This window comes from Cetorhinus maximus, chromosome 13 (assembly GCF_964194155.1).
Source record: "Cetorhinus maximus chromosome 13, sCetMax3.hap1.1, whole genome shotgun sequence".
Taxonomy (NCBI): Eukaryota; Metazoa; Chordata; class Chondrichthyes; order Lamniformes; family Cetorhinidae; genus Cetorhinus; species Cetorhinus maximus.
The window spans coordinates 79,660,501-79,684,815 of record NC_135891.1 but is presented as its reverse complement, the minus strand read 5'-3'; the positions used below and the strand labels follow the sequence as shown (position 1 = coordinate 79,684,815).

General features: G+C 42.8%; 1 protein-coding gene across 4 annotated transcripts in view; it reads right to left on the bottom strand.

Moving 5' to 3' along the window:
* The window catches only part of sirt6 (sirtuin 6), a 58,179-nt gene extending 36,010 nt beyond the window's left edge, over positions 1–22,169 (bottom strand). For 2 of the 4 annotated variants that reach the window (XM_078555633.1, XM_078555634.1), the window contains exons 1-3: positions 22,014–22,163; positions 14,015–14,142; positions 6,459–6,641 (exon numbers count right to left, since the gene is read on the bottom strand). In XM_078555633.1, coding sequence (XP_078411759.1) covers positions 6,459–6,641; positions 14,015–14,142; positions 22,014–22,079 — 377 coding nt within the window. In that variant the 5' untranslated portion in view covers positions 22,080–22,163. Of the gene's footprint in view, positions 1–6,458; positions 6,642–14,014; positions 14,143–22,013 lie in introns of all 4 variants that reach the window. The other 2 variants (XM_078555632.1, XM_078555635.1) reach the window with 2 other exon arrangements.
* Between the last annotated feature and the right edge of the window lie 2,146 nt (positions 22,170–24,315).

The window sequence follows — 24,315 nt, the reverse complement described above, 5'->3', positions numbered from 1 at the left end:
GTTTCCTCTTGTGGAAGAATCTAGAACTAGGGGTCACATTTTAAAAATAAGGGATCACCCATTTAAGACCGAGACGAGGAAATTTTTTTCTCTGAGGGTCATGAGACTTTGGAACTCTTTTTTTCAAAAGGTGTTGGAAGCAGAGTCTTTGAATATTGTTAAGGCAGAGGGAGATAGATTCTTGACAAGCAAGGGAGTGAAAGGTTATTGGGTGTAGGCGGGAATGTGGAGTTGAGGTTACAATCAGATCAGCCACGATCTTATTGGATGGTGGAGCAGGCTCAAGGGGCCATAAGGCCATAAGACGTAGGAGCAGAAGTAGGCCATTCGGCCATCGAGTCTGCTCTGCCATTCAATGAGGTCATGGCTGATCTGATAATCCTCAACTCTACTTTCCTGCCTTTCCCCCATAACCCTTGATTCCCTTACTGATTAAAAATCTATCTCAACCTTGAGTATACTTAACGACCCAGCCTCTACGGTAAAGAATTCCACAGATTTACTAGCTTCTGAGAGAAGAAATTCCTCCTCATCTCTGTTTTAAATGGGCACCCTCTCTTACACTGAGATTATGCCCTCTGGTCCTAGACTCTCCTACAAGGGGCAACAACCTCTCAGCATCTACCCTGTCAAGCCCCCTAAGAACCTTATATGTTTCAATAAGGTTGCCTCTCATTCTTCTAAACTCCAATGAGTACAGGCCCAACCGACTCAACCTCTCCTCATAAGAAAATCCCTCCATCCCGACTCCGACTGGCCTACTCCTGCCCCTAATTTCTATGATCGTATATATGTTTGTAAACTGGGAAGTGGCATATACCAGGCATGGCTGATGCAAGCCCAAATGAAGGGGGCAAAACCCTTTCTTCCTGGGGTCACAATCTCACGTTGTGTAAGGCCATATCTCAGTTAGATATTAGGCAGTTCTTTTCCATAGGTGGGTCTGTGTGATGAGCTGCCAGTTCATACTGTGAACATATATTTGCTGAATTCCTTCAAGCGAGAGCTGTTCCTGGCTGCGGCAGAAATCACTTTGCACTGTGTAACATTAATCAGGGCAGAGTCACCCGCTGAATGAGCTTTGTTAATTAATGGGATCAGAGAAACTTTCCACATTTTCTCCCTCATCATCAGCCTGGGTTTTTATTTGGTTTGTCACCTCCCCTAGATTACATGTATTTTAGGTGGGGTGGGGAGTTATATATTGTGATGCACAAGGCATTGCAGTTGTCTGGGACAGGCCTGATGGACCAGGGGCTCTTCTCCTGTCTATCACTGTTTGTATGCTAACTTCCAAATTTTTGAATGGAGCCCCACTGACTCAGGCAGGCAACTCACATCACTGCAGTTGTTCGACTCTAAAATGGACATATGAAAGTGACTGATTTGAACACATCATCTCCTCCAGCGACAAAGTTCTATTTAAAATAAAGCCAGATAGATAGGATTGCACTGTTGGTGAAAAAGTTTCACCACCCTTTAAAAGGGTATTTTGTGTATGCATGCCACACAGTTACTGATCATATTGCAAATTTGAACAGGACACCACATCCCCACTCTCGGTCTAAAGGATCCAAGTGAGAAACAGATGGATTCAGTTATACGCCTCACTATAAATACAGTAATAACAATATTAAGCCTTGAATTTTATATATGGTTCTAAGCCAGAATTTCAGTTCAATCGATTTCTTGCTTCACCCAAAGATTAAAGCATTTTAGTCATTTTCTGCAAAGTTCTGTGATAATTTAATTCCAGTCTGACAAGATAACCCAGCTGCTGTAAATAATTATATTTAAAATCCAATGGAGACTCTTGTTTCTCACAAAGGCATCAATAACTACCAACTGATAAGGCAATATCTTGAACAAAAACATCCTCTCTGTATTATATCAGATCTGCAAAGCCTGTCAGTTAAAAAGTTACTGCCCATTATTATACAGGATTCAAATGTCATCTCAGCCAATTAGAAATGACATTTCCAATAGTGCTAGCCTCAAACCTGACTGAATTCATACCCAAGGGCATTTTCCTTTTCCTAAAATGGGAGCAAGGCTTTTAAAGGACAATCTCTTCATTTAGGTGTTTGGCAGATTCTCTCAGAGGTATTGAAATGTATTTATTTTCTCCTCAGATTGGACTAGTCTTCCATCAACCTTAATCCAAAGGGATGACAAAGCATTCCCATGTTAATGCCTAAGTCACGTCTTTCATTTGATTTTATTTGTGTTCACAATGAAAGATACTCCTGTCTACAAAAACAGGACAAACCCAATCCAGTCAATTCCCAACCCATCAACCTTCCCTCAATCATCAGCAAAATCAGGGAAGAAGTCATTTACAATGTTAACAAGTGACACTTACTCAAAAAGGCCAAAAGAGTTGAATTTCAGAGACGAGTGTTCCAGAGGCTCTTGACATCAAGGCAGATAATGGCATCAATGAGTCTTGGTAAAACTGAAGTCAATGGGAATCAGGGGGAAAACTCTCCGCTGGTTGGAGTCATATGTAGCAAAAGGAAGATGGTTGTGGTTGTCGCAGGCTGATCATCTTAGCCCCAAGATGTTGCTGCAGCGTCCCTCAGGGTAGTGTCCTAGGCCCAACCATTTTCAGCTATTTCAATGACCTTTCCTGCATCATAAGATCAGTAGTGGGGATGATTGCTGGTGATTCCGCAATGTTCAAGAAGATATAACGATTCTCATAATGTAATTGGAATTTATTGTAAAATAGTGGTATCTGAATATATGTGTGTGTGTGTGAGAGAGAGAGACAGAGACTTAATTTGATTAAAGGCAGCTGGTCTGAGAGCTTTGATGTAAACATGGGGAAAGTTTAGAATATAAGGTGTAAAAGGACACTTGCATTTTTAAATAAACCAGGCTAGATTGTTTTCAAAGGAGGGGTGAAATGTGTCACCTAGCCAGGTGAAGTTTAGAAAGTGTGTTTATTTTTCCCAAAGATTACTGGTAAAACTTAGTACTATTAGAGGTTTTTATTATCAGAAAGGTAAAGTCCAAAGACATAGTGAAACAATGGGAGTTTGCATTCAAAGGGGAAAATATGTATAAAGGAGCGAAGGCTGTGTGTAAGGGTGGCATTTTTAAGATCTAACAAGTGTGAAAAGCCTTCAGCATCAATATCTCAAGCTGCTGTTTTCAAAGAACTGAAGTTAAGAAAACTCACTTTGAATTCGACTGGTTTAGGGTATTGTGTGTCACCTTGCCTGGGTCTTTTAACATCTATGTGTCTTTCTGTTGCCTTAACAAAAGTGTAACTGGGAGTCAGATTCAGTAGGGGATTTAGGAGTTATCATAGTAGTAATTTGTAATCTACGTATGTGTTTAAAATCATTTCTCTTATTAATAAATGCTTAATCTAGTTTTGTAAAAACCCATAAGGCTTGGTGGTCTTATTACTACTGAATTCAAGGCACGCATCTCGAAATTTATACAAATTGTAATACAAGTTGTGGCAGTTGCTTCAAGTTTCCCTTTGGGATTTGAACAACTCAACATTTACCATCAGCTGTGCCACAACAAGTGCCATTCACAGCTTCTCAGATACATCAAACATCCATGCCTGCATGCAGCAAGACCTGGACTAATTCAGGCTTGGGCAGCTAAGTGGCAAGTAACAAGAGAGAATCTAACCATCTTCCCATGACATTCAATGGCATTACCATCACTATTAACATCCTGGGAATTATTGACCTGAAACATAACTGGTCCAGCCATATAAATACTGTGGCTGCAAGAGCAGATCAGAGGCTGGGTATTCTGCCCTCCTAGCCTTTTTACCATCTACAAGATACACAACAGGAGTGTGATGGAATACTCTCCACTTGCTGAGAAAGAACAGCTCTGATAATACTCAAGAAGCTTGATGACATTGAAGACAAAACAGTCTATTTGATTCGCCACCCTGCACATTCACTCCTTCCACCACCAGTGCACAGTGGAGCAGTGTACACTATCTCTACAAGTTGCATTTTAGCAACTCACCATGGCTCCTTCAGTAGCACCTTCCAAACCCCAAATTTCTACACCTACAATAATAAGGGCAGCATGCGAATGGGAACGCCACCACTGGCAAGTCTCTCTCCAACTCACAAACCATCCTGACTTGGAAACATGTCACTGCCATTCCTTTATCGTCACTGGATCAAAATCCTGAAATTGCCTACCTAACATTACAATGGGTGCAACTTCACCACATGGAAAACTGCGGTTCAAGAAGACAACTCACCACCACATTCTCAGAAGGATTTCACAACAACATGCATTTATATAGCACCTTGAACATCATAAAATGTCTTGATGCGCTTTACATGAGTGATATCAGAAAAATTCTGATACCAAGCCACTTACGGAAATATTAGGATAGGTGACCAAATGCTTGACCAAGAGGTAGGCTTTAAGGAGTTTACTAAAAGAGGGAATAGAGGCAGAAAGGTTTAGCCAGGGAGTTCCAGAACTCAGGGTTTTAACAAATGATTGGGCAGCTGCCAATGGCGGAGTGATGGAAACCACGGATATGCAGAATGCTCGAATTGGAGGAATTCAAAGATTTCAAGGGTGTCGGGCTGAATGATATTAGAGAGGGAGGGGAGAGTTCATGGAGGGATGTGGACACAAGCATGAGAATTTAAAGTTTGAGGCGTTGCTGGCCTGGAAGCCAGCGCAGGTCAGCAAGCATAGGGGTGATGGGTGAATAGGACTTGGTGCATAATATGAGCAAAGTTTCAGATGAACTGAAGTTTACAGAGGGTGGAAAAGATGGGACGGCCAGGGAAGAGTTAGAGTCGTCAAGTCAAGAGGTGCCAAAAACATGCATGAGGGTTCAGCAACACATGGGCTGTTGCAAACTGCTTAAACTACATTATATGGGTTAATTATAGACTAACTCCGCACTCTGTCCCATACTGCCATTTCCCACAGCAGCTCCCAATGAATGTCCTGCACAGCAACTGTTCAGTCTCTATCGCAGCTCCAAACTTGCTAAGCACTCTCTTCCCCACCATTTCATTGCATTGCACTCCAGGTTGACTCTGGACCCTTACAGCCTATAGGGTAAGCAGACTTTCAAACTATCATTTGATGTGGATACAAACTCAGATCTCAGTGTTTAAAGCATAAAAGGCAAACCATTACATTTCCTTGGCAGAGTCATTCTTGCCCAGCTGCTCGATAATGCTCAAGACATTCCCTGGGACAAGTCAAGGTCATTCTCTCATCTTTTGATAATTTACTGTCAGTTCAACCTCTGCATAATATTGTCTGGGTGAGGGGTTGAATAGTGCAGTTGACACACAGTGTCTTCCCAACAGTGAACACCACCCAGACAAATCCATGCTGTGTCTTGAAGAGCATCATCATATGTGTGACTACTTATTGGAAGTGGCTGAAACAAAATAATGATTCACCTATTGTCTCAGATTGTAACCGGTTCAATGGTTGGCTCATTGCCTTCAGGAGGAGCTGATTAACAATCCAATCTTTATGTCTAATTTACTGTGTCAAAGTGATGGAAAGAATGGTCGAGCTGTCAGAATTAACCTTTAAAATCCCTAAGCCTGAGCTCATATCAGAAACCTGTTACAGCGTAAACTGAATATTCCTCATAGGTTAAATTGCAATATGAAACAGACTAATTACACAAATACTGCTAAAAGCTATCAAAATAGGCATTGTGCCATGGTGTTGCTATGTTTTAAATGGGAACAAGAACTCCAGAGACTTGAGCACAAATTCTAGCACAGTGCTGAGGGAGTGCTGCACTACAGGTGTTGCTGTCCTTAGGACAAGACATTGAGGTCTGACTCCTTGTAAAAGGTCCCATGGCACTATTTTGAAGAGCAGCAGGAGAATTCTCCTCAGTGTTCTAGACAATATTTATCACTGAACCAACATTAATAAAAATAGATTGCCTCTTCATTATTACATTGTTATTTGTGGAATCTTGCTGTGTGCAAACTGGCTGCCACATTTCCTACAATGATGATTACATTTTCAAAGTACTCCAATGTCTGCGAGGATAGATTATACCATCTTGGCCGAGGATCTTCCTAGCCAATAAGTCCATATATTTGGATTAAAGGTCTCAATATTAGATTAATGGCCAAGCAGATACATCCAATATTTGGGTTAACTGGTTATGAAATCTCATATAACATTTATTCTAGTGCTTTTCTAAATAAATGCTCATGTTCATTTTTGGGTCACCCCATTCTCCCTAAATTTAGTCATTGTAAAAGGCAAATCTTTAAAACATTTTTAGCAGTTAGTCGAACTGATCTATGTCTAGATCTGTAAGTGAGGCAGTATTTACCAATATCAACACCTTTTCTTCAGCGTTTATATAAAGCTTCCAACAGAATGGCTTTGAAACAAACTGCTTGAAGATTTACAAATCAGAAAAACACAGTTAAACTGCCTGTAGAAACAAACAAAAGGCATACCTGGGAAAACCTGACCGTACATGAAGTCCATCCACGTTCTGACTGACCACATACTTCACCAAGCCAACTCTCTGAAGTGCCACCAGTGCCATATGGGTCTTGGAAGGCCTGGCTTCCTCAAAAGTAGTGTCAAACTTGGGCTCCAGGCCCTGTTCCTCCATCGTCCACACGCCACGTGGTCCCCTGTCAACATCATTTAACGGTTTACAAATTGAGCTGGCAAGTCTCTGTTCTGAGTCTGCTCACTGGGAATCTGGCTGTGGGTTTCACAGCGGTACAAGCACTGCATCGTGAGAACAACTCAAATGTGGGCATCACTTGATCAGCTAATGTGATCCATCATTCTGCATTACACAGCCATTGGCTCATCCATGGAAGTTTATTTGAACCACTGTTCCAACAGCAGATGCGGCATTAATTCTAGGCATTTGACAAAGCCAACGCCACTGCAGCCAATGTGTATCAACCAGGCAGAGGTCATCATTACTGGCAAGCTTCGAATGACAGTCTATTGGCAGGTCTACATTAAAATCAAGTGTAAACCTGCCAACAGTTTACTGCTCCCAAATGTGCAGAGATGATCGCATCGGAGCGACACTCTCCCAAGAGATTTGCACTGCATTGGCTGTGCTCCTTTAACTACACTGAACCAAAGGATCAAGAATCCATTTTGTACCACAAGGTACAGCAACAATGTTAATTACACATGCCAATCAGCACAAATCCACTTGAGTCAGACAAAGCACCGGTAAGCTGAGGTTGTGCCAGTCAGCTTTTAGGTTGCCCTCAGGAGTCAGGGTACAAGGTGCAAGATAACAGCACTAATCACACAAGGTCAGAAACATCAAACATCAAACAGATAAAGGTACTTCATGTTCAAAAGTATCAAACCTTATTTATCCCTACATTCCGCTCCCCTCTCATTCTTGCACTGCCAGGCTAAGAGAATTATTAACCCTCGAGAAGAAAAGATGGGAAGTGGTGTTCCACAAGGGTCAGTGCTTTGACCATGGTTGGTCAATTTCTATAAACAATTTGAACGCTGGATCAGAAATACAACTTCAACATTTACACCAAATTGGGGTGTCGTCACAAGAATGTACAAAAATACAGGACATTAATAAAATTGCAGAATGGGCTTGTAACTGACAAATTAATTTTAACACAGATAAGTGTAAGGTGATGCATTTTGGTAGGAAGAATATGGGGATCTCTCAAAGTTGCTCAAAATATGATATTTTGCTATGATTCAGACCTGTCTTTGAGCAGAGAACGCAAGATGAATTGAAAAGCAGAAGTTATGTTCAGCTTGTACAGAACCTTTGTTAGACCACACTGAGTGCTGTGAACTGTTCAAGTCTCCATATTGTAAAAAGGTGGTACAAAAAAAATCACATGGATGATAAGAGAACTGAGAGGATGTTAATTAACATGAAAGGCTGAACAGGCTGGACTCTTTTCTAAAATGCTGAGTGGTGACCTAATGGAGCTCTTTAAAATTAAGGGGATTGATAAGGTACATGTAAAGATGTCTTGACTTGTTGGGGTGGGGGAGGGGGGGGGCACGCAAAACTTGGGTCATTAATATAATAGTCACCAATAAATCCAGTGATGAATTCAGAAGAAGCTTCTTTACCCAAAAAGCGGCAAGAATGTGGAACTTGCTAACCCAGAGCAGCTGAGGTGAATGGTATAGATGCATTTAAAAGGAAGCTACATAAACATGAGAAAGGAACAGAAGGTTATGCTGAAGGGTGCTGAATTTTGTATCCCTCCAAACAGGTTTCCGTCCCTGCCAAAGCGCTTAAATGGCTCTTATCAAAGTCACAAATAACATCCTTTTTGTCTTTCACAGAGGTAAACTATTTCTCCTCACCCTTCCTGACCTGTCTCCAACCTTTTGTTGAATGGGACTGCACTCACCTGGTTCCATTCTTATCTATCCAGTCATAGCCAGAGAATTCTCAATTCCTCTTTCCTGCCTTTTCCCAATAACCCTTGATTCCCTTACTGATTAAAAAATTGTCTATCTCAGCCTTGAATTTACCTCTGATGTCCCTTCCAAGGATCTATCCTTGGTCTCTCCTACTTCTCATCTGCATGCTGCCTCTCAGTGATATTATCGAAAACATGTCAGGCTGCACATGTAAGCTGATGACACCCAGCTTTACCTTGCCGCCACCCCTTGGCTCCATTGTCTCTAAGTTGCCCAATTACTTGACGACATACATTACCGGGTGAGCACAAAGTTCCTCTAACTCAATATTGGAAAAGCCAAAGCCAGTCTTCAGTCCCTCCAACGAACTCTGTTCACTAGTCATTAACTCCATCCCCTTCCCTGGCGACTGTCGGGCTGGACCAGGCTTTTTGTCCATATCCTGATTTGCATAAAGTCCCATTCACCCATCACTCCCATTCTCACTGACTTACATTGATTCCCATCAATTTTAACTCATCCTTGTTTTCAAATCCCTCCTTGGCTTTTTTCTTTCCTATCTCCGTGAACTCCTCCTCTGAGACATCCACACTCCTCTAATTCTTGCCTCATGAACACCCGGATTTTCTTGGCTCCAACACTGGCGACCATCCCTTCAGCTGTCAAGGTAATAGATCTGGAATTCCTTCCATAAAACTCTGCCTATCTTTCCACCTTTAAGATGCTCCTTGAAACCTACATCTTTAACCAAGCTTTTGTACATCTGCCCTAATATCTCCTAATGTAGGAGTGTCAAATTTTGTTTGATAATTGCTTCTGTGTAGTATCTTGGATGGTTTTACCATATAAACACAAGTTGTTGATGAAAGTTGGGTTGGATGAAGTAAGGTGGAAGGAGGCTTGTGTGGAGCATAAGCACCACTGACACAGGCCAGTTGGTCCAAATGGCCTGTTTCTATACTGTAATTTCTACGTAATATGCAATTATATGTAAAAGGAATAGTCGCTGGGGGTATTTGATCATGTTTGTGAAATGACATTCATCCTTTGCACATCACTATTTATTAATTCCAATTTGAACCAATCTGCTGCAATAAAATGGCTTGCATTTATAAAGCACCTTTAATGTAGAAGCAGGCTCCCAGGCTCTACAAAAATAGGGTCTGAAGTTAAACAGGAGATATTGGGAGGGGTGGCTACAAAGCTGGTCAAAGAGAAGTTTAAGAAAAGGAAGATTTAGAGATGTAGAGCTCACACATATAATTCTAGAGCTTGTGGCCTAAATAGCTGCTAAATTTTTAAAAAAATCATTCATGAGATATGTGCTTCGCTGGCTGGGCTAGCATTTATTGCCCATCCCTAGTTGCCCTCGAGAAGGTAGTGGTGAGCTGCCTTCTTGAACTGCTGCAGTCCCATGTGGTGTAGGTACACCCACAGTGCTGTTAGAGAGGGAGTTCCAGGATTTTGACCCAGCGACAATGAAGGAACAGCGATATATTTCCAAGTCAGGATGGTGAGTGACTTGGAGGGGAACTTCCAGGTGGTGGTGTTCCCATCTATCTGCTGCCCTTGTCCTTCTAGATGGTAGTGGTCGTGGGTTTGGAAGGTGCTATTGAAGAAGCCTTGGTCAATTCCGGCAGTGCATCTTGTAGATGGTACACACTGCTGCTACTGTGTGTCTGTGGTGGAGGGTGTGAATGTTTGTGGATGTGGTGCCAATCAAGTGGGCTGCTTTGTCTTGGACAGTGTCAAGTTTTTTGAGTGTTGTTGGAGCTACACTCATCCAGGCAAGTGGGGAGTATTCCATCACACTCCTGACTTGTACCTTATAGATGGTGGACAGGCTTTGGGGAGTCAGGTGGTGAGTTACCCGTCACAGAATTCCTAGCCTCTGACCTGCTCTTGCAGTCACAGTATTTATATGGCTAGTCCAGTTCAGTTTTTAGTCAATGGTAACCCCCAGGATGTTGATAGTGGGAGATTCAGTGATGGTAATACCATTGAATGTCAAGGGGCAATGGTTGGATTCTTTCTTATTGGAGATGGTATTGCCTGGCACTTGTGTGGCGCAAATGTTACTTGCCACTTGTCAGCCCAAGCCTGGATGTTGTCCAGGTCTTGCTGCATTTGGACATGGACTGCTTCAGTATCTGAGAAGTCACGAATGGTGCTGAACATTGTGCAATCATCAGAGAACATCCTCACTTCTGACCTTATGATGGAAGGAAGGTCATTGATGAAGCAGCTGAAAATGGTTGGGCTGAGGAGGGAAAATGCAGCAGAGGCCAGAGTTGGAGAAGCAAAGAGTTCTGAAGGGGTGTAAGGGATAACAAAGGGCTAAAATCCTGATGAAGGGGTTTAAATGCAAGGATGAAAATTATAAATTGGGGGTGGTTGGGCAATCGAGAGTCATTGCAGGCTAATAAACGTTGCAGTGATGGACAAACAAAATTTGGTGCGAGGTGGATACAGCCAGCAGGGTTATGGAGGGTGGAAGGTGGAAGACCAGTCAGGAGAGCACTGGACTATTTGAGTCTGGAGATGGCAAAAGTAGACATGAGGATGTCATCAGCAGATGAGCTGAGATAGGAGTGGAGGCAGATGATAATACAGAGCTGGAAGTGGGTGGTCTTTTTGGTTATGGTTGACTTTAATCTTCCCAACATTTAACTGAGAGAGAATGCAGCTAATCCAAGTCTGGGTATCAGAGAAACAGTCTGATAGGACAGGGGCAGTAGAGGAATTGAGAGAGGTAGACAGGTGGAGTTGGATATTTATGAAGAAGCTGATCCCATGCTTTCCAGATAGCATCATCAAGGGGAAGCATTTAGATGAGTAAAAGGAGGGGACTGAAGATAATGGCGCGGTGATGGGACAGAGAGGGAGAGAAGGTATTGCTGACGATGTTTTGAGTACAAACAGGCAGTTAAGAGTGAAAGCAATAAGGGGAAAATATCTATAAAATCAGACTGGGACACAATTTCATCCCATACTGCTATAATGATCCTAAATTTCTTCACTGGAGTATGAATGCTGCTTTGGTAGGATACTGAAAACACTAAACCCAAGGAGGGTCCAGAAGAGGCAGAGTGCCACCACTGATCAAACTGAACAAAGCTCTGCATTTAATAACTTTATTTTAGAACTTTTAATTCAGAATTATACAAATAAAGTCTTACGAATTTATAGCAACCATTAATTTACTATATAGTTTTCACTTTGTTCTGGCGTGGTTTTGGGAGGTGTTTCAAGGTATACAGATCTACTGCCACATTGTTCTTTGCACTATGTGGCTGACAGCAGAGTCGAGGGGATAACTGAATGGTTGGAAATGGGTAGGAGATGGCCGAACTATCATGGAGAAATTCCACTGCTATGCTTCAACAGCACCATCTCCAGGCACTTGGAGAGAACTATTGCTTGCCTCACTGAAATCAGAACAGACAGATGCAGAATTCATATTGCTTCATAATTTGCTCTCTGAAAATAAGTAACTCTTTTCAAACTCGTCTCAAACCTGTAAGCGAGACCGGGTTTAAATAACTCCGTGTTCCACCAGAAAGAGGAGCCCAAATAATCTGTTAGAACACAACTGTACTTCAATTGTTGGTTATTTAAACAATTTGGCCATTTGCTACTACGGTCAAACACACTGAATGTTCATCATTCTCTGTACAAGATGGCAAAGTGAACATTAATGGGGACATGATTAGGACCATTATTAGGGTATTCTTATACAACAACTTGCAGTTACATAGCGCCTCTTAAACTGCCCCAAGATACTTCAGAGTTGTAATCGGACAAAAATGGGCACCAAGTTTAGCAGCAGTGACTAAAAATGTAGTGAAAGAGGTTGGCTTTTGGGAAGATTTTTTGAAAGGAGGAAAGAGGTGGAGAGCTTTATGGAGTGAATTTCAGAGCATTGGGCCTAGACAGCTGAAGGAAGAGTTGTCAATATGGTCAGGAAAAATGAGGGGAAGATTTCCAACAGATCAGGGGAAGTGCATGTTTGGGAAGTAATGGTAGAAATTGCAGGAGATATAGATATTGGGAGGGGGAAGGCAAGTAAGAAATTTAAGTACTGATACAATTACACAGTAATTAGAGCAACTGCACAGATACTGAAGCAGTCCATGTCCAAATGCAGCAAGACCAGGACAATATCCAGGCTTGGGCTATCAAGTGGCAAGTAACATTCGCACCACACAAGTGCCCTGCAATGACCACCTCCAACAAGAGAATTTAACCATCGCCCCTTGACATTCAATGACATTACCACTGCTGAATCCCCTATCATCAACATCCTGGTGGGGGGTTACCATTGACCAGAAACTTGACTAGCCATATAAATACTGTGGCTACAAGAGCAGGTCAGAGGCTAGGAATCCTGCGGCGAGTGACTCACCTCCTGACTTCCCAAAGCCTGTCCACAATCTACAAGGCACAAGTCAGGAGCATGATGAAATACTTTCCCCTTGCCTGGATGAGTGCAGCTCCAATAACACTCAAGAAGTTTGACACCATCCAGGATAAAGCAGCATGTTTGATTTGCATCCCATCCAGAAACATTCACTCCCTCCACTACCGATGCACAATGGCAGCAGCATGTACCATCTACAAGGTGCACTCCAGAAACTCACCAAGGCTTCTTAGACAGCACCTTCCAAACCCACAACCGCTACTACCTATAAGGACAAGGGCCGCAGATAGATGGGAACACCACCACCTGGAAGTTCCTCTCCAAGGCACTCACCATCCTGACTTGGAAATATATCATCGTTCCTTCACTGTCACTGGGTCAAAATCCTGGAATTCCCTCTCTAACAGCACTGTGGGTGTATCTACAGCACGGGTAGTTCAAGAAGGCAGCTCACCACCACCTTCTCAAGGGCAATTAGGGATGGGCAATAAATGCTGGCCTAGCCAGCGAAACACACATCCCTTGAATGAATAGAAAAAAACAAACAGAAATAGGCCATTAGACTCAACAGGTCAGGGTCAGTGTTTATGCTCCACATAAATCTTCTCCCATCCTATTTCATCTAATCCAATCAGCGTTTCCTTCTATTTCTTTCTCCCTAACCAATTAATCTATCTTCCCCTTAATTGCATCTGTTATTTTGCCTCAACTACCTGAGCTGTGAGTTCCACATTCATTCTTTAGGGAAAGAAGTGACTATATTTTATTTATGATGCCTAGTTTTGGCCTTCCCTACAAGTGGAAAATTAAAACATGTAACTTAAATGAATTCAAAATTGAATTCTTAGTTTTATATTTTAGGTGGAGTGATAAGACTTTAAGCGGCTGTAATATAAACAGGATCACATAAAGGCTAAGATAAAAGCAAAATACTGCGGATGCTGGAAATCCGAAACAAAAACAGAAAAAGGTTTGAAGAAGAGACATGCGGACTCGAAAGGTTAACTCTGTTTTTTTTCTCCACAGATGCTGTTAGACCTGCTGAGTTTTTCCAGCATTTCGTGTTTTTGTTCCACATAAAGGCTCATGTTTTAACTGGGCATCACCATTTAAGACAAGCATTTCAGATACCTCAGCAAATGGGACATGCAGTGGCAGGGCACTGTTCTAGACAAAGACTGTGGAGCCAAGGCAGTTTACCTGAAATCAGGGATTCCTGAGGAAGTGCTGATTCCAGCCCCTGTGTGCACCACCACATATGAGGCATTTCGTACTAAGTCTGCCAGTTCCAGCACCTTTCTCTCCAGTTCCTCAGGAGGATCAAAGATCTGCAACACACAACAAAATGGAAATTGGTTTCAAACCAAAACTTAAAGCGTGGCTATGACCAGGTTCCCTGCTTCTTCTACCATCCCAGGTCATTGTAAAGCAAAAACTAAATTTGAGATTATCAGCTTGTTTCAGTTGGCAGCATTCTCACCCGAGTCCAAATGATGTGTCCAAGCACCCACTCCACGACTTGAGCATACAAGCTCTGACACTCAGTGCAGTATGTCAGCAAGGGCTGCATTGTCAGGAGTGCCGTCTGAATAAAATGTTAAGCCTGTCTACCTGCTTAAGATGTATCATTTGAGAAAGACCAGAGGAGTTCTCCCAGAGGCCCAGCCAATATGCCTCCTTCAAACACTGCCACCAAAAACAGGTCATCTGGTCATTCGTTCACTTGTTGTTTGTAGGACCTTGCTGTGCACACACTAGTTGTTGTGTCTGCCCCCACAGTAATGACCCATGGTTGTAAAGCATTCTTGGATATCCTGCAGCTGTGAAAGGTGCCACATAAAGTTTTTCTTTAAATGGTTTTCAAACAACTGATCATCAGCCCACACTTTGACCATTTCTAGATCTTGAAACATGAAGCAAGCAGATTAATTATTCGAAGCAGTCTGTAATAGAGGGTGGTTAACACAATGTCCATTCACGCTATGAGATGGGACCAAATCATTAGCAGGTGGATGGGGTTTGTTTCCTCTCCCATTGTCTGCAAATAGCTACACAAAATTAATTATGTCTACAAGTTCTTAGTAGATCATAAGTTTTTAAACTAGGGTTTTGACAGTAAGGAATCTCTGAGCTCAATGAATGCCCATTTGTTTCACAGTTTCCATATGTGTTCACTTACCAGCATGTTACATGTGTTGAACGCTATCACTTTGGGAGCTTCAAGAGGAAAGAAAAGGTTTCCATTTATACAGTGCCTTTCACAATGCCCCAAAGTTCTTCACAACAAAATACTTCTAAAGTTTAATCACTGTTATAACGTAGGCATGTGCAACAGTCAATTTACAGACAAAGTCCCACATACACAAATGAGGCAAACCACCAGAAAATGTTTTAGCGAGGTTGATTGAATGACAAATATTGGTTAGAACACTGGGAGAATCCCCTCTGCTCTTTTTCAAATAGAGCCATGTAACATCACTTTTAGTTTGTAGTGAAATGAAGGGGAAGTAGAGGATGAAGGGGAGAGTTTTACTTCTTAAAAGCATCCAGAGATATGATCAAGGCTGACTGATCATTGTCACGGAGGGAGCTGCAGACCTGGCTGGGTGACTAGATGGTCGAGGAAGCAGGCACAAGCTCGGAGTGGGTCAGTTTAAGAGGCTGTCACGTGCATGTGAGGGCTGGGCACTTGGGACAATTAGCAATGCTCAGTGTGGGTGTTCATTTGGCTGTGGGCTGAAAATTACAGGAGTGCTAGATGGAATCTAATTATTCACGACAGATTTGAAAGACAATATCTAACTATACACATGGCTGCCAATTAAGTACTTGGAACAATGTTAGGACAGCTCAACAGAAACATTCAGGGGCCAGAGCTTCCAACTGCATGCAGATTCAGCCAGGTTTTTGTTGCCAATTCTCAGAAGGCAATGATGAGACAATAAGATAAAAGCAAAAAACTGCGGATGCTGGAAATCCAAAACAAAAATAAAGATAAGATAAAGATATTTTTACTTAGTTCTGTTGAAGAGTCATACGGACTTGAAACATTAACTGTGTTCCTCTCCACAGATGCTGCCAGACCTGCTGAGTTTTTCCAGGTATTTTCATTTTTGTGTTGATGAGACAATAGTTTGAGCAGCTAATGTTTATGTGACAATTAACATTGAAAAACCCTACCATAGCAATACCTAAAGACTTGTACAGTGGGCAAATGCTGACACTTTTATATTGCATTTTCAAACAGAAGTAATATAGCATAGGCCTTCCAATGTATTTTGCAATGGAATGCTATAACGCATGAACATTATTTTAAAAAATGCCATGACATCCTGTGCCCGTGCATGAAGCATTATCCTTCCTTGAACTTTTCACAAACTTTGACATTAGTCGACATACAAAATTATATTGTCCTCTTCAAGTCCCTTTCTTCAAATGTGCAGCTCAATGGGCATGACTGATCTCCTTGGCGTCAGGCATGGCTCAGTCATAGCACTCTCATCTCTACGTCAGAAACCTAAACATATAATCTAGCAAGTACTGAGGAAGTGCTGCACTGTGAGAGGTGCTGCATTTTGAATGAGTAATTAAACCGGGGGCCCCATCTGCTCTCTCAAATGGCACGATCTGAAGGGCAGGGAAGTTCTCCAGATGTCGTGGTGAACATTCAGCCCTTATCCAACACCATTACAACTTTTAGACCTCACTGCTGTTTATAGGGCCTTGATGTGTGCATATTGGAGTATGTGCTTACAAGAGACAGTGCTCTTTGAAAAGTACTTCATTGGTTGTGAAGATTCTTTTGGACCTAAAGTAATATATAAATGCAAGCTCTTTCTCCTTTCATTCCACATTCATCTGCAATGAACATAGCCAGAGCTTCTCCCATAATGGTTTCTTCTGCACCACGCTGCTACTTGTAGAGTCTCCCAAAGATCCATCCTTTTTCATCTACAGGTTACCCCATGGCGATATCAGCAGCAGACACAGAATTAGCTCCCCTATATGCACTAATGACACTCAGCTCCAGTTCCCTCCACTCCATTGCTGCCTCTGTGCTTAACTAACATCCAATCCTGGATTTGATGTAATGTCCTCAGCTAAAAACCAGGAAGGTCAAAGCCGTTGTCTTTGCCCTCATCACAAACTGTATCCTTCACAATGATTTCGTCCCCTACTTCTCAGCCAGTCAAAGGGTTGAACTGCACTGTCCATAACCTCAGTGTCCAATTTGCACTGAGCAGAATCTCTGACCCCACTTCCTTTCTGCCATAAAGGCTTCCAACTTGCACCTACGTAACTTGTCCGCCTTCGGATCCAACACAAGTTGGGATGCTTTCATCACGGTGAGAAACTAGGAACTGCAGAGGTATCTGGGTGGCCAGGTACACAGTTCACTGAAACCAAGCAGACTGGTGCAAAAAATATTCAAAAAGACAAGGATTGTTGGCTTTTATCTCAAAGGGGCCGCAATACAAAAGGATGCTTCAGTTGTCCAGAGACTTTGCCAGACCTCACCTGCAGCACTGCATTCAGATCTGGGAACAGCATCTCAGGAGGGTTCTATTGGCCTTAGAGGGGTTACACATTCACCAGGATGACACAAGGGCTTAGAGACTTAAATTAGGAAAACTGGTTCATATAATCGTCTTGTGGTCCCCTGACTATAGAAAATTGAGGGATGCTGAAACTGACGTTTTTAAAAATGATTAAGGAGTCAATAGAATCAATAAACTACTTGAAATGGCAGAGAAACTAAACAAATACTTGTCAAAAACAGAATTACCTGGAAAAACTCAGCAGGTCTGGCAGCATCGGCGGAGAAGAAATCAGTTAACGTTTCGAGCCTTCATGGCCCTTCGGCAGAACTGTTCTGCCGAAGGGCCATGAAGGCTCGAAACGTTAACTGATTTCTTCTCCGCCGATGCTGCCAGACCTGCTGAGTTTTTCCAGGTAATTCTGTTTTTGTTTTGGATTTCCAGCATCCGCAGTAGCTTTTAGCTTTTTGTTTTTATAAACAAATACTTGTGTCTGTCTTCACAGAGGAAGATACAAAATACCTCCCAGGAATACTAGAGAACCAAGAGACGAGCGAGAATGAGGAACTGAAATAAATTATTGTAGTACTGGAGAAATTAATGGGGCTGAGAGTTGATAAATCCCCTGCACCTGATGAGCTACATCCCAGAGTGTTGAAATTGGTTGTAGAGATGATCATCTTCCAAAATTCTATAGATTCTGGAACAGTTCCTGCAGATTGGAAGGTGGCAAATGTAACTCCACTGTTTAAGAAATGAGGGAGAGAGAAACAGGGAACTAATAGGCCTGTTAGCCTGACATCAGTAGTTAAAAAGGATGTGATAGTTAGACGCTTAGAAAATAATGGTAGGATTGGGCAGAGACAACATGGATTTATGAAAGGGAAATCACGTTTGACAAACCTGTTGGAGTTTTTTGAGGATGTAACTGGCAGGATAGATAAGGGGGAACCGGTGATGCGATGTATTTGGATTTTCAGAAGGCTTTCTGCACAATTAGAGCAGATGGGATTGGGGGTAATATACTGGCACGGATTGGAAATTGGTTAAGGGACCGAAGAGAGAGGGTAGGAACAAACGGGTCATTCTCAGGTTGGCTGGCTGTGACTAATAGGATCAGTGCTTGGGCCCCTGCTATTCACAATCTATATCAATGATTTGCATGTGGGGAGCAAATGTAATCGTTCCAAGTTTTCTGATGACACATATCTAGTTGGGAATGTGTTGTGAGGAGGATACAAAAAGGCTTCAAGGGGATTTAGACAGGCTAAGTGAGTGGGCAAGAATATAGCAGGTGGAATACAATGTGGAAAAATGTGAACTCATCCATTTCTGTTTTTCCTACCAAAGTGAAGGGTATTTCTTAAATGGCGAGAGATTGGGAAGTTTTGATATCCAAAGGGACCAACCTTGTTCATAAGTCACTGAAAGCTAACATGCAGGTGCAGCAAACAATTAGGAAAGCAAATGGTTTGTTTGCCTTTATTGCAAGAGGATTTGAGGATAGGAGTAAAGAAATCTTGATACATTTGTAGAGAGTATAGCGTGTGAAAATGGGGTTGAGGTAGAAAATCAGCCATGATCCAGTTGAATGGCGGAGTAGGTACGAGGGGTTGAATGGCCGACTCCTGCTTCTATAATCCTATGTTCTTATTTCCTTTGGTTGTGACTGACCCTAAAATTAGGTCTAGGCCATTCTGAAGTGCAATCAGGAAACAATAGAAAGGGTGGTGGAAATCTGGAACTCGACTCCCAAAATGCTGTGGATGCTGGGGCAATAAACATTTTCATGACCGATCTGACAGTTTTAGTGAGTAAGGATATCAAAGGATGTGGGTGAAAGGTTGGTAAAGAGAGTTGAAGTACCGGCTCAAGGGGCTGAATGGCCTCCTCTCATTTCTATCCTACATGTAGTTTTCCCCTTCCAGACCTGACTGTTCCAATGCTCCACTGACCAGCCTCTCTCTGTAAATTATCACTGATCCACAATTGCTCTCTGTATCAATCTCACAACAGTCAAACTCAACCAACATTATTGCTCTGGATTGGCTCTTGGTCCTTCACACCCCAGGGTATATATTCACAAGGCAATTAGTTCCTAGTTCTTACGAATAATGTAACAATACAACATCCCTCTTTCTTTAAATATATACCTCTATAACAATGTAACTGTTCCAATCATTAACATTTTACGTTCTAAACTAAAGATTAACAATCAACTTTTATAAATAAACCGAACACCTTATAAGTATTTTATAGCTTGTTTTCACAAAATATTATTCACGGTACTGTTTGGTGTTAAATGTTGTCTCTTCATCTTGTAGGTTTGGCATTAATTGCTCTTAGTGAAGAGTTGGAATGCTGCACAGGCTAGAGGTCATGCTTGTTGTTGTTAATGTTATGTCACTTGCTGGTGACATTGTTAATGTTGCACCTCATGTTTGTGATGTTGATGTTGCTGACAATCTTTTCTTGCTTTTCCAGCTCCAATGTAGGTTGAATAGGGACCCTTCCTTCTCATCGGCTGACTAGTTTCAGTCTCAGTGACCTTGGAATCTCAGCTTCACCAACCACTTTTGCTGGGTTCTTTCAGAAATCTCTTGCTCAGCGAACAGAGCTCTTGCTGCTGAGATGATTGTTGTAGCTCTTGAATCTTTCACTTGTTGGATAAAAGAGAACTCTGAGTAGTAGTCTGCAACTGTGAGATTCCATTCTTGATATGTGAGAATAAATTGGCTCCTTTGTATGCCATGGTTTGGGTGGTATGTCAGTACCTATCATCTCATATTTCTGCTGTGTTTTTCCGTACTTCTGGCACACATTGCATGTAGATACCATATTTTCAATGTCTTTGTAAATGCCTATCTATTGCAGAGCTGATCTGGCTCTAAGCTTATACTTCTCCATTCCCAAGTGGCCTTCATGTATCTCCTGGTAAAATTCTTTTTGCACTGTTTTAAGTATGATGATTCTGGATCCAGCCAGTAGGAACTATCTTCTAGTGAGGTTTCATCTCTGACAGACCAGGACTACCATATTGCTGGCTATGTTTGCTGTATCTTATCAGGCCATCCCTGGGTCGCTTGATGAGAGAGCAACTGTAACTTCTCATCTTTGCTGTTCTAATCTCTAATTTGACTCAGTTTCGATGGTGTTATGTTCACAAGGTGATTGGTCTTTATAGCTAGACCTTTTATCTAGGCTGCAGCCCCCGCAACTGCTCAACTCCAGGATAGCAGGACCATCTGTTTCAATGACAAGAACATAAAGTTAATATCTTTTACTTTGTGCGTCCCCCTGATTTGGGCTGCTCCCAGCTATCAAATCTCAGATTTCCCCTGTGTGCTGTTAGCATGATGTTGCTCAGTTTCAGAGCACCTTTCCTTGGGTGTCTATTTTCTTTCAAATTTTCAGGAAATATTTTCTGGTAGAATCTGAGTGAGATGATCTTCAATCTTCAGATTTATGTTTGTAAGTTTATTTCTCACCCTGTTCCCGATCTGAATAGTTGTGCAAAATTTCTTGTCTCTGGGAACTGTAGCGTACAGTTCCTTTGTCTATCATGTTCTCAAACTCATCAGCATATAGATTTTTTTGTCTTTTTTACTTCTCATTTGCCCCATTGCTCCATTTCTGATTACATTTACCATCTTCTTTCTTTGTTCTGCACGTCTTTTCCCAGTGACTGGACTTCCACAAGCTCTACATTTTGATCCATACGCGGGACATTTTCTTCTGTCTGTGAACTCGTGTAGTCATCCACAGCTCTTGCACATCTTTCTGTCCAGTGTGATGGCCTGCTATGCATTCTTTTGCTGCTGTTTCACTGCATCAAGCCGGCCGCCTTCCTATTGACTTAACTGAAAGCTGGCCATTTGGATAGTCATGTGTCTACTCGTGGCTTCATATGCTCTGATAGTGTCAAAAGCCCGTGAATTTGTGAGCTTGGCCTTTCCAATGAATTCTTTTTGTACTTCAGGGTGTGCAGAGCTACGAGCGAGCTGATCTAGCAGCTTTCATCGGTGCCCTTATATTTACATTTTCTGGCTGCATTTTTCAGTCTCGTTGGAAATTGTCAACAGGCTCGCCCGATTCCTGTCTCAGGCCCTGAAATCCGTATCAGTAAATCTGATTATCTAACTTTGGCTGCCAATGTGTGCTGAGCCATCTATTAAACACATTTAACCCTTTCTCTCTCCCCCCCAAAAGGATGTTGCTGACCCCTTTCCTCTTTGCCAGTGCCTTTTAGAAAGATCTTTACGGATAACATAATGGAACAACATCCCGTCAGTGCCTCTGTAATCTCCTCTATCACTACCATCAACCCTACCCCACCTCCTCCAGTCTATTACTCTCCCCACTATCATCCCACTCACAGTGGGCACCTTGTGTGCCTCCCCCTCCCCTCTCTGCCTCCAGCCGCCTGGGCTCCGAGCTCTGGAATCTCCACCCCCCAGCTCTGAGGCCAGGCTCTGGATCCCCCCCTCTCTCCCTGGGTGAGGGAACCCGGCCCACCGGTCACCAACAGACCTGGGAACCGGGGCTGTGATGTTAACCCTCCCCAGTGACCCAGGGCGAGGCCGCAGCCAGGGATTCCTCCCCATCCTTGGGGCCCGGCGCGCAGCTCCCACTCCGAGGCGCCGCGGCCTGTGGCTTCTTACCTCGGGAAGGCCGCATTTGCCCTTGTGCTCGTACTCGGACAGCCCGGCCGCGTAGTTAACGGACATGACTGGCGGAGGCGGTGCAGACACGACAAGAAAACCCGAGGCCCCGGGAGCGGGAGGCAGACAGGTAGCCGCGATGACGTCACCAGGGCACGCAGTGGACCTCCCGGACTCCAGAGGGCGCTGCAGCCGGAGGAGGAGGAGGAGGAGGAGGAAGAGGGGCTGGAGGGCGGGGCTAGAGGAGGGTGGGGCTGGAGGAAATGAAGGAGAGCTGGAGTGGAGGAGCTGGAGTGGGAAGGGATGAGGCCACAGAGAGAGGTGCTGGAGGGGCAGTGGCTGTAGGATGAGGGGCTGGAAGGGAGAAGCTAGAGAAAGCAAAGGGCTGAGGTTGCAGGGGGAGGTACAAGAGAGAGAGGTAGGGGCTGGAGAGGGGGATGAGTTGGAAGGGGTGCATTTGGAGTGGAAGGGGCTGGAGATGGAATGTCTGGAGGGGGTAAGAGCTAGAGAGGGGGAGAGGCTGCAGAGCAGGAGTGTCTGGAGGGTCAGGGCTCAAGAGGGAGCGACTAGATGGGGTAGAGAGGAGGAGCGGCTGGAGAGGGGGAAGGACTACAGGAGGAGAGGGACTAGAGAGGAGGGTGGTTTGAGGCGATGGGGCTAGAGAGGTAGGGTCTGGAGAGGGTGGGGCTAGAAAGTGAGGAGCTAAAGTAATAGGGACTGGTGGGGGAGACCAATCAAAACAATACAAAATTTGAGCTAAACAAAACAAATTTAATGATCAAAAATGCAAGCAAAAGAAAGGAAACAAAATGAAAATAAATTATATAAAAGAACATTAACTAAATTCAAAGGCAGATTGTAAAACATTTAAATTCATCTTTAAATCTATTTTAACAAAGCTTTGTGTTGACCGCTAACCTGCATGAAAAAAAAGTTCAGTAGTTTCCATTCTGACACGTTATCACAACTTAGCATGTCAAAAAACAAAAACTTTTTGAAATAAAACTATAGTTTACTAGGTGGAGTGCAACACACAAATGTTTAAAGGTTTGAACTTCCTGGACAGTATTACAAGCAGAATTAATCTTGATTTGTGTGGAACTTCCCAACCAAAATGTTCCTTTAATGCAGAAATTTGGCACATTTGCTTGTCACCCACCCCATTTTTGTGCTGTGCACTGTAAATCTCATTAATACAACTGGCTCACGGTTGTACATATGTCAGAAACAATTTGGAAAAGAAACAGGAAACAAGCTCCTCTGCAGGCCCAACATGTGAGCAAGGCTTATTTCCTAGCCTGCCACTGTACATGAGGCTAGAGATCCAGCAAGGCCTCTTTACCTACATCTTCATTAATGAAAACTTACTTTAATGTAGTGAGGGGACAAGCAGAAATGTCGGCGAGTAAAGTTTCAATACTTTGATTAAACAATTAGGCTCAAATGACAACGGGCAACTCATTGCAAGCAGCATGTAAGAGACTTGGTAGTATAGCACACTGTCATTTACAATCCAAGCTCCTTGGTAAAACAAGCCAATTGAATGAGGTCCACTGGTGCTGGTGAACTGCACTCACAAAATTGCCACCCCCCCTCCGAGAACCCATGAAGCCAATTTTACAAATTAGTACCCCAAGTGCGCATCATAAATCCAAATGCAGAGGTCACCATGCCTGATGGACTTGGATTTCTGACCATTAAAAAAATAACTTGTATGTATACAGTGCCTTGCTTATTCTCAGAACATCCCAAAGTGCTTCCCATCCAATGGTGTGCTTTTGATGTGTACTCACTTTTGTATAAAGAAATTACAACATGCAAACAGGCCATTCAGCCCAACAAATTCTTGGTGACATTAACCCTCTTGTTATGGAACAGTATCCAACACTGTATATTCGTTAAAAAACTTTATCCCTATTGCTATTTCTTATTTTTAAACTACACTTTTCTGCTGAATGAAGACAATTAAGATGGCTGACCCTCTGTCTATGAGTCACCAGAACAAAATAACTCAATTTTCAGCTTTGGAAATGCCACATCTCGTTACATCTGAGGAGCTTCTAACAGATCACCTGGAACTGCACAGACCAACTTCAAAGAGAGCTACATTAAGGCCATTTGCATTTGATAAGCCAAACTTGTTAGCAGAGTTGGTGAGTCTATGGAGACAATGACTTCCTAAACACCAATCCCTCAACAAATAGCACCCCTTTCAACCCATAATGGCTGAGACGCTATCAGTCTGGGACACAAAGCCAATTTCCAAACATCCTTTGTTGAAATCACTGTGGAGAAGTAAGGT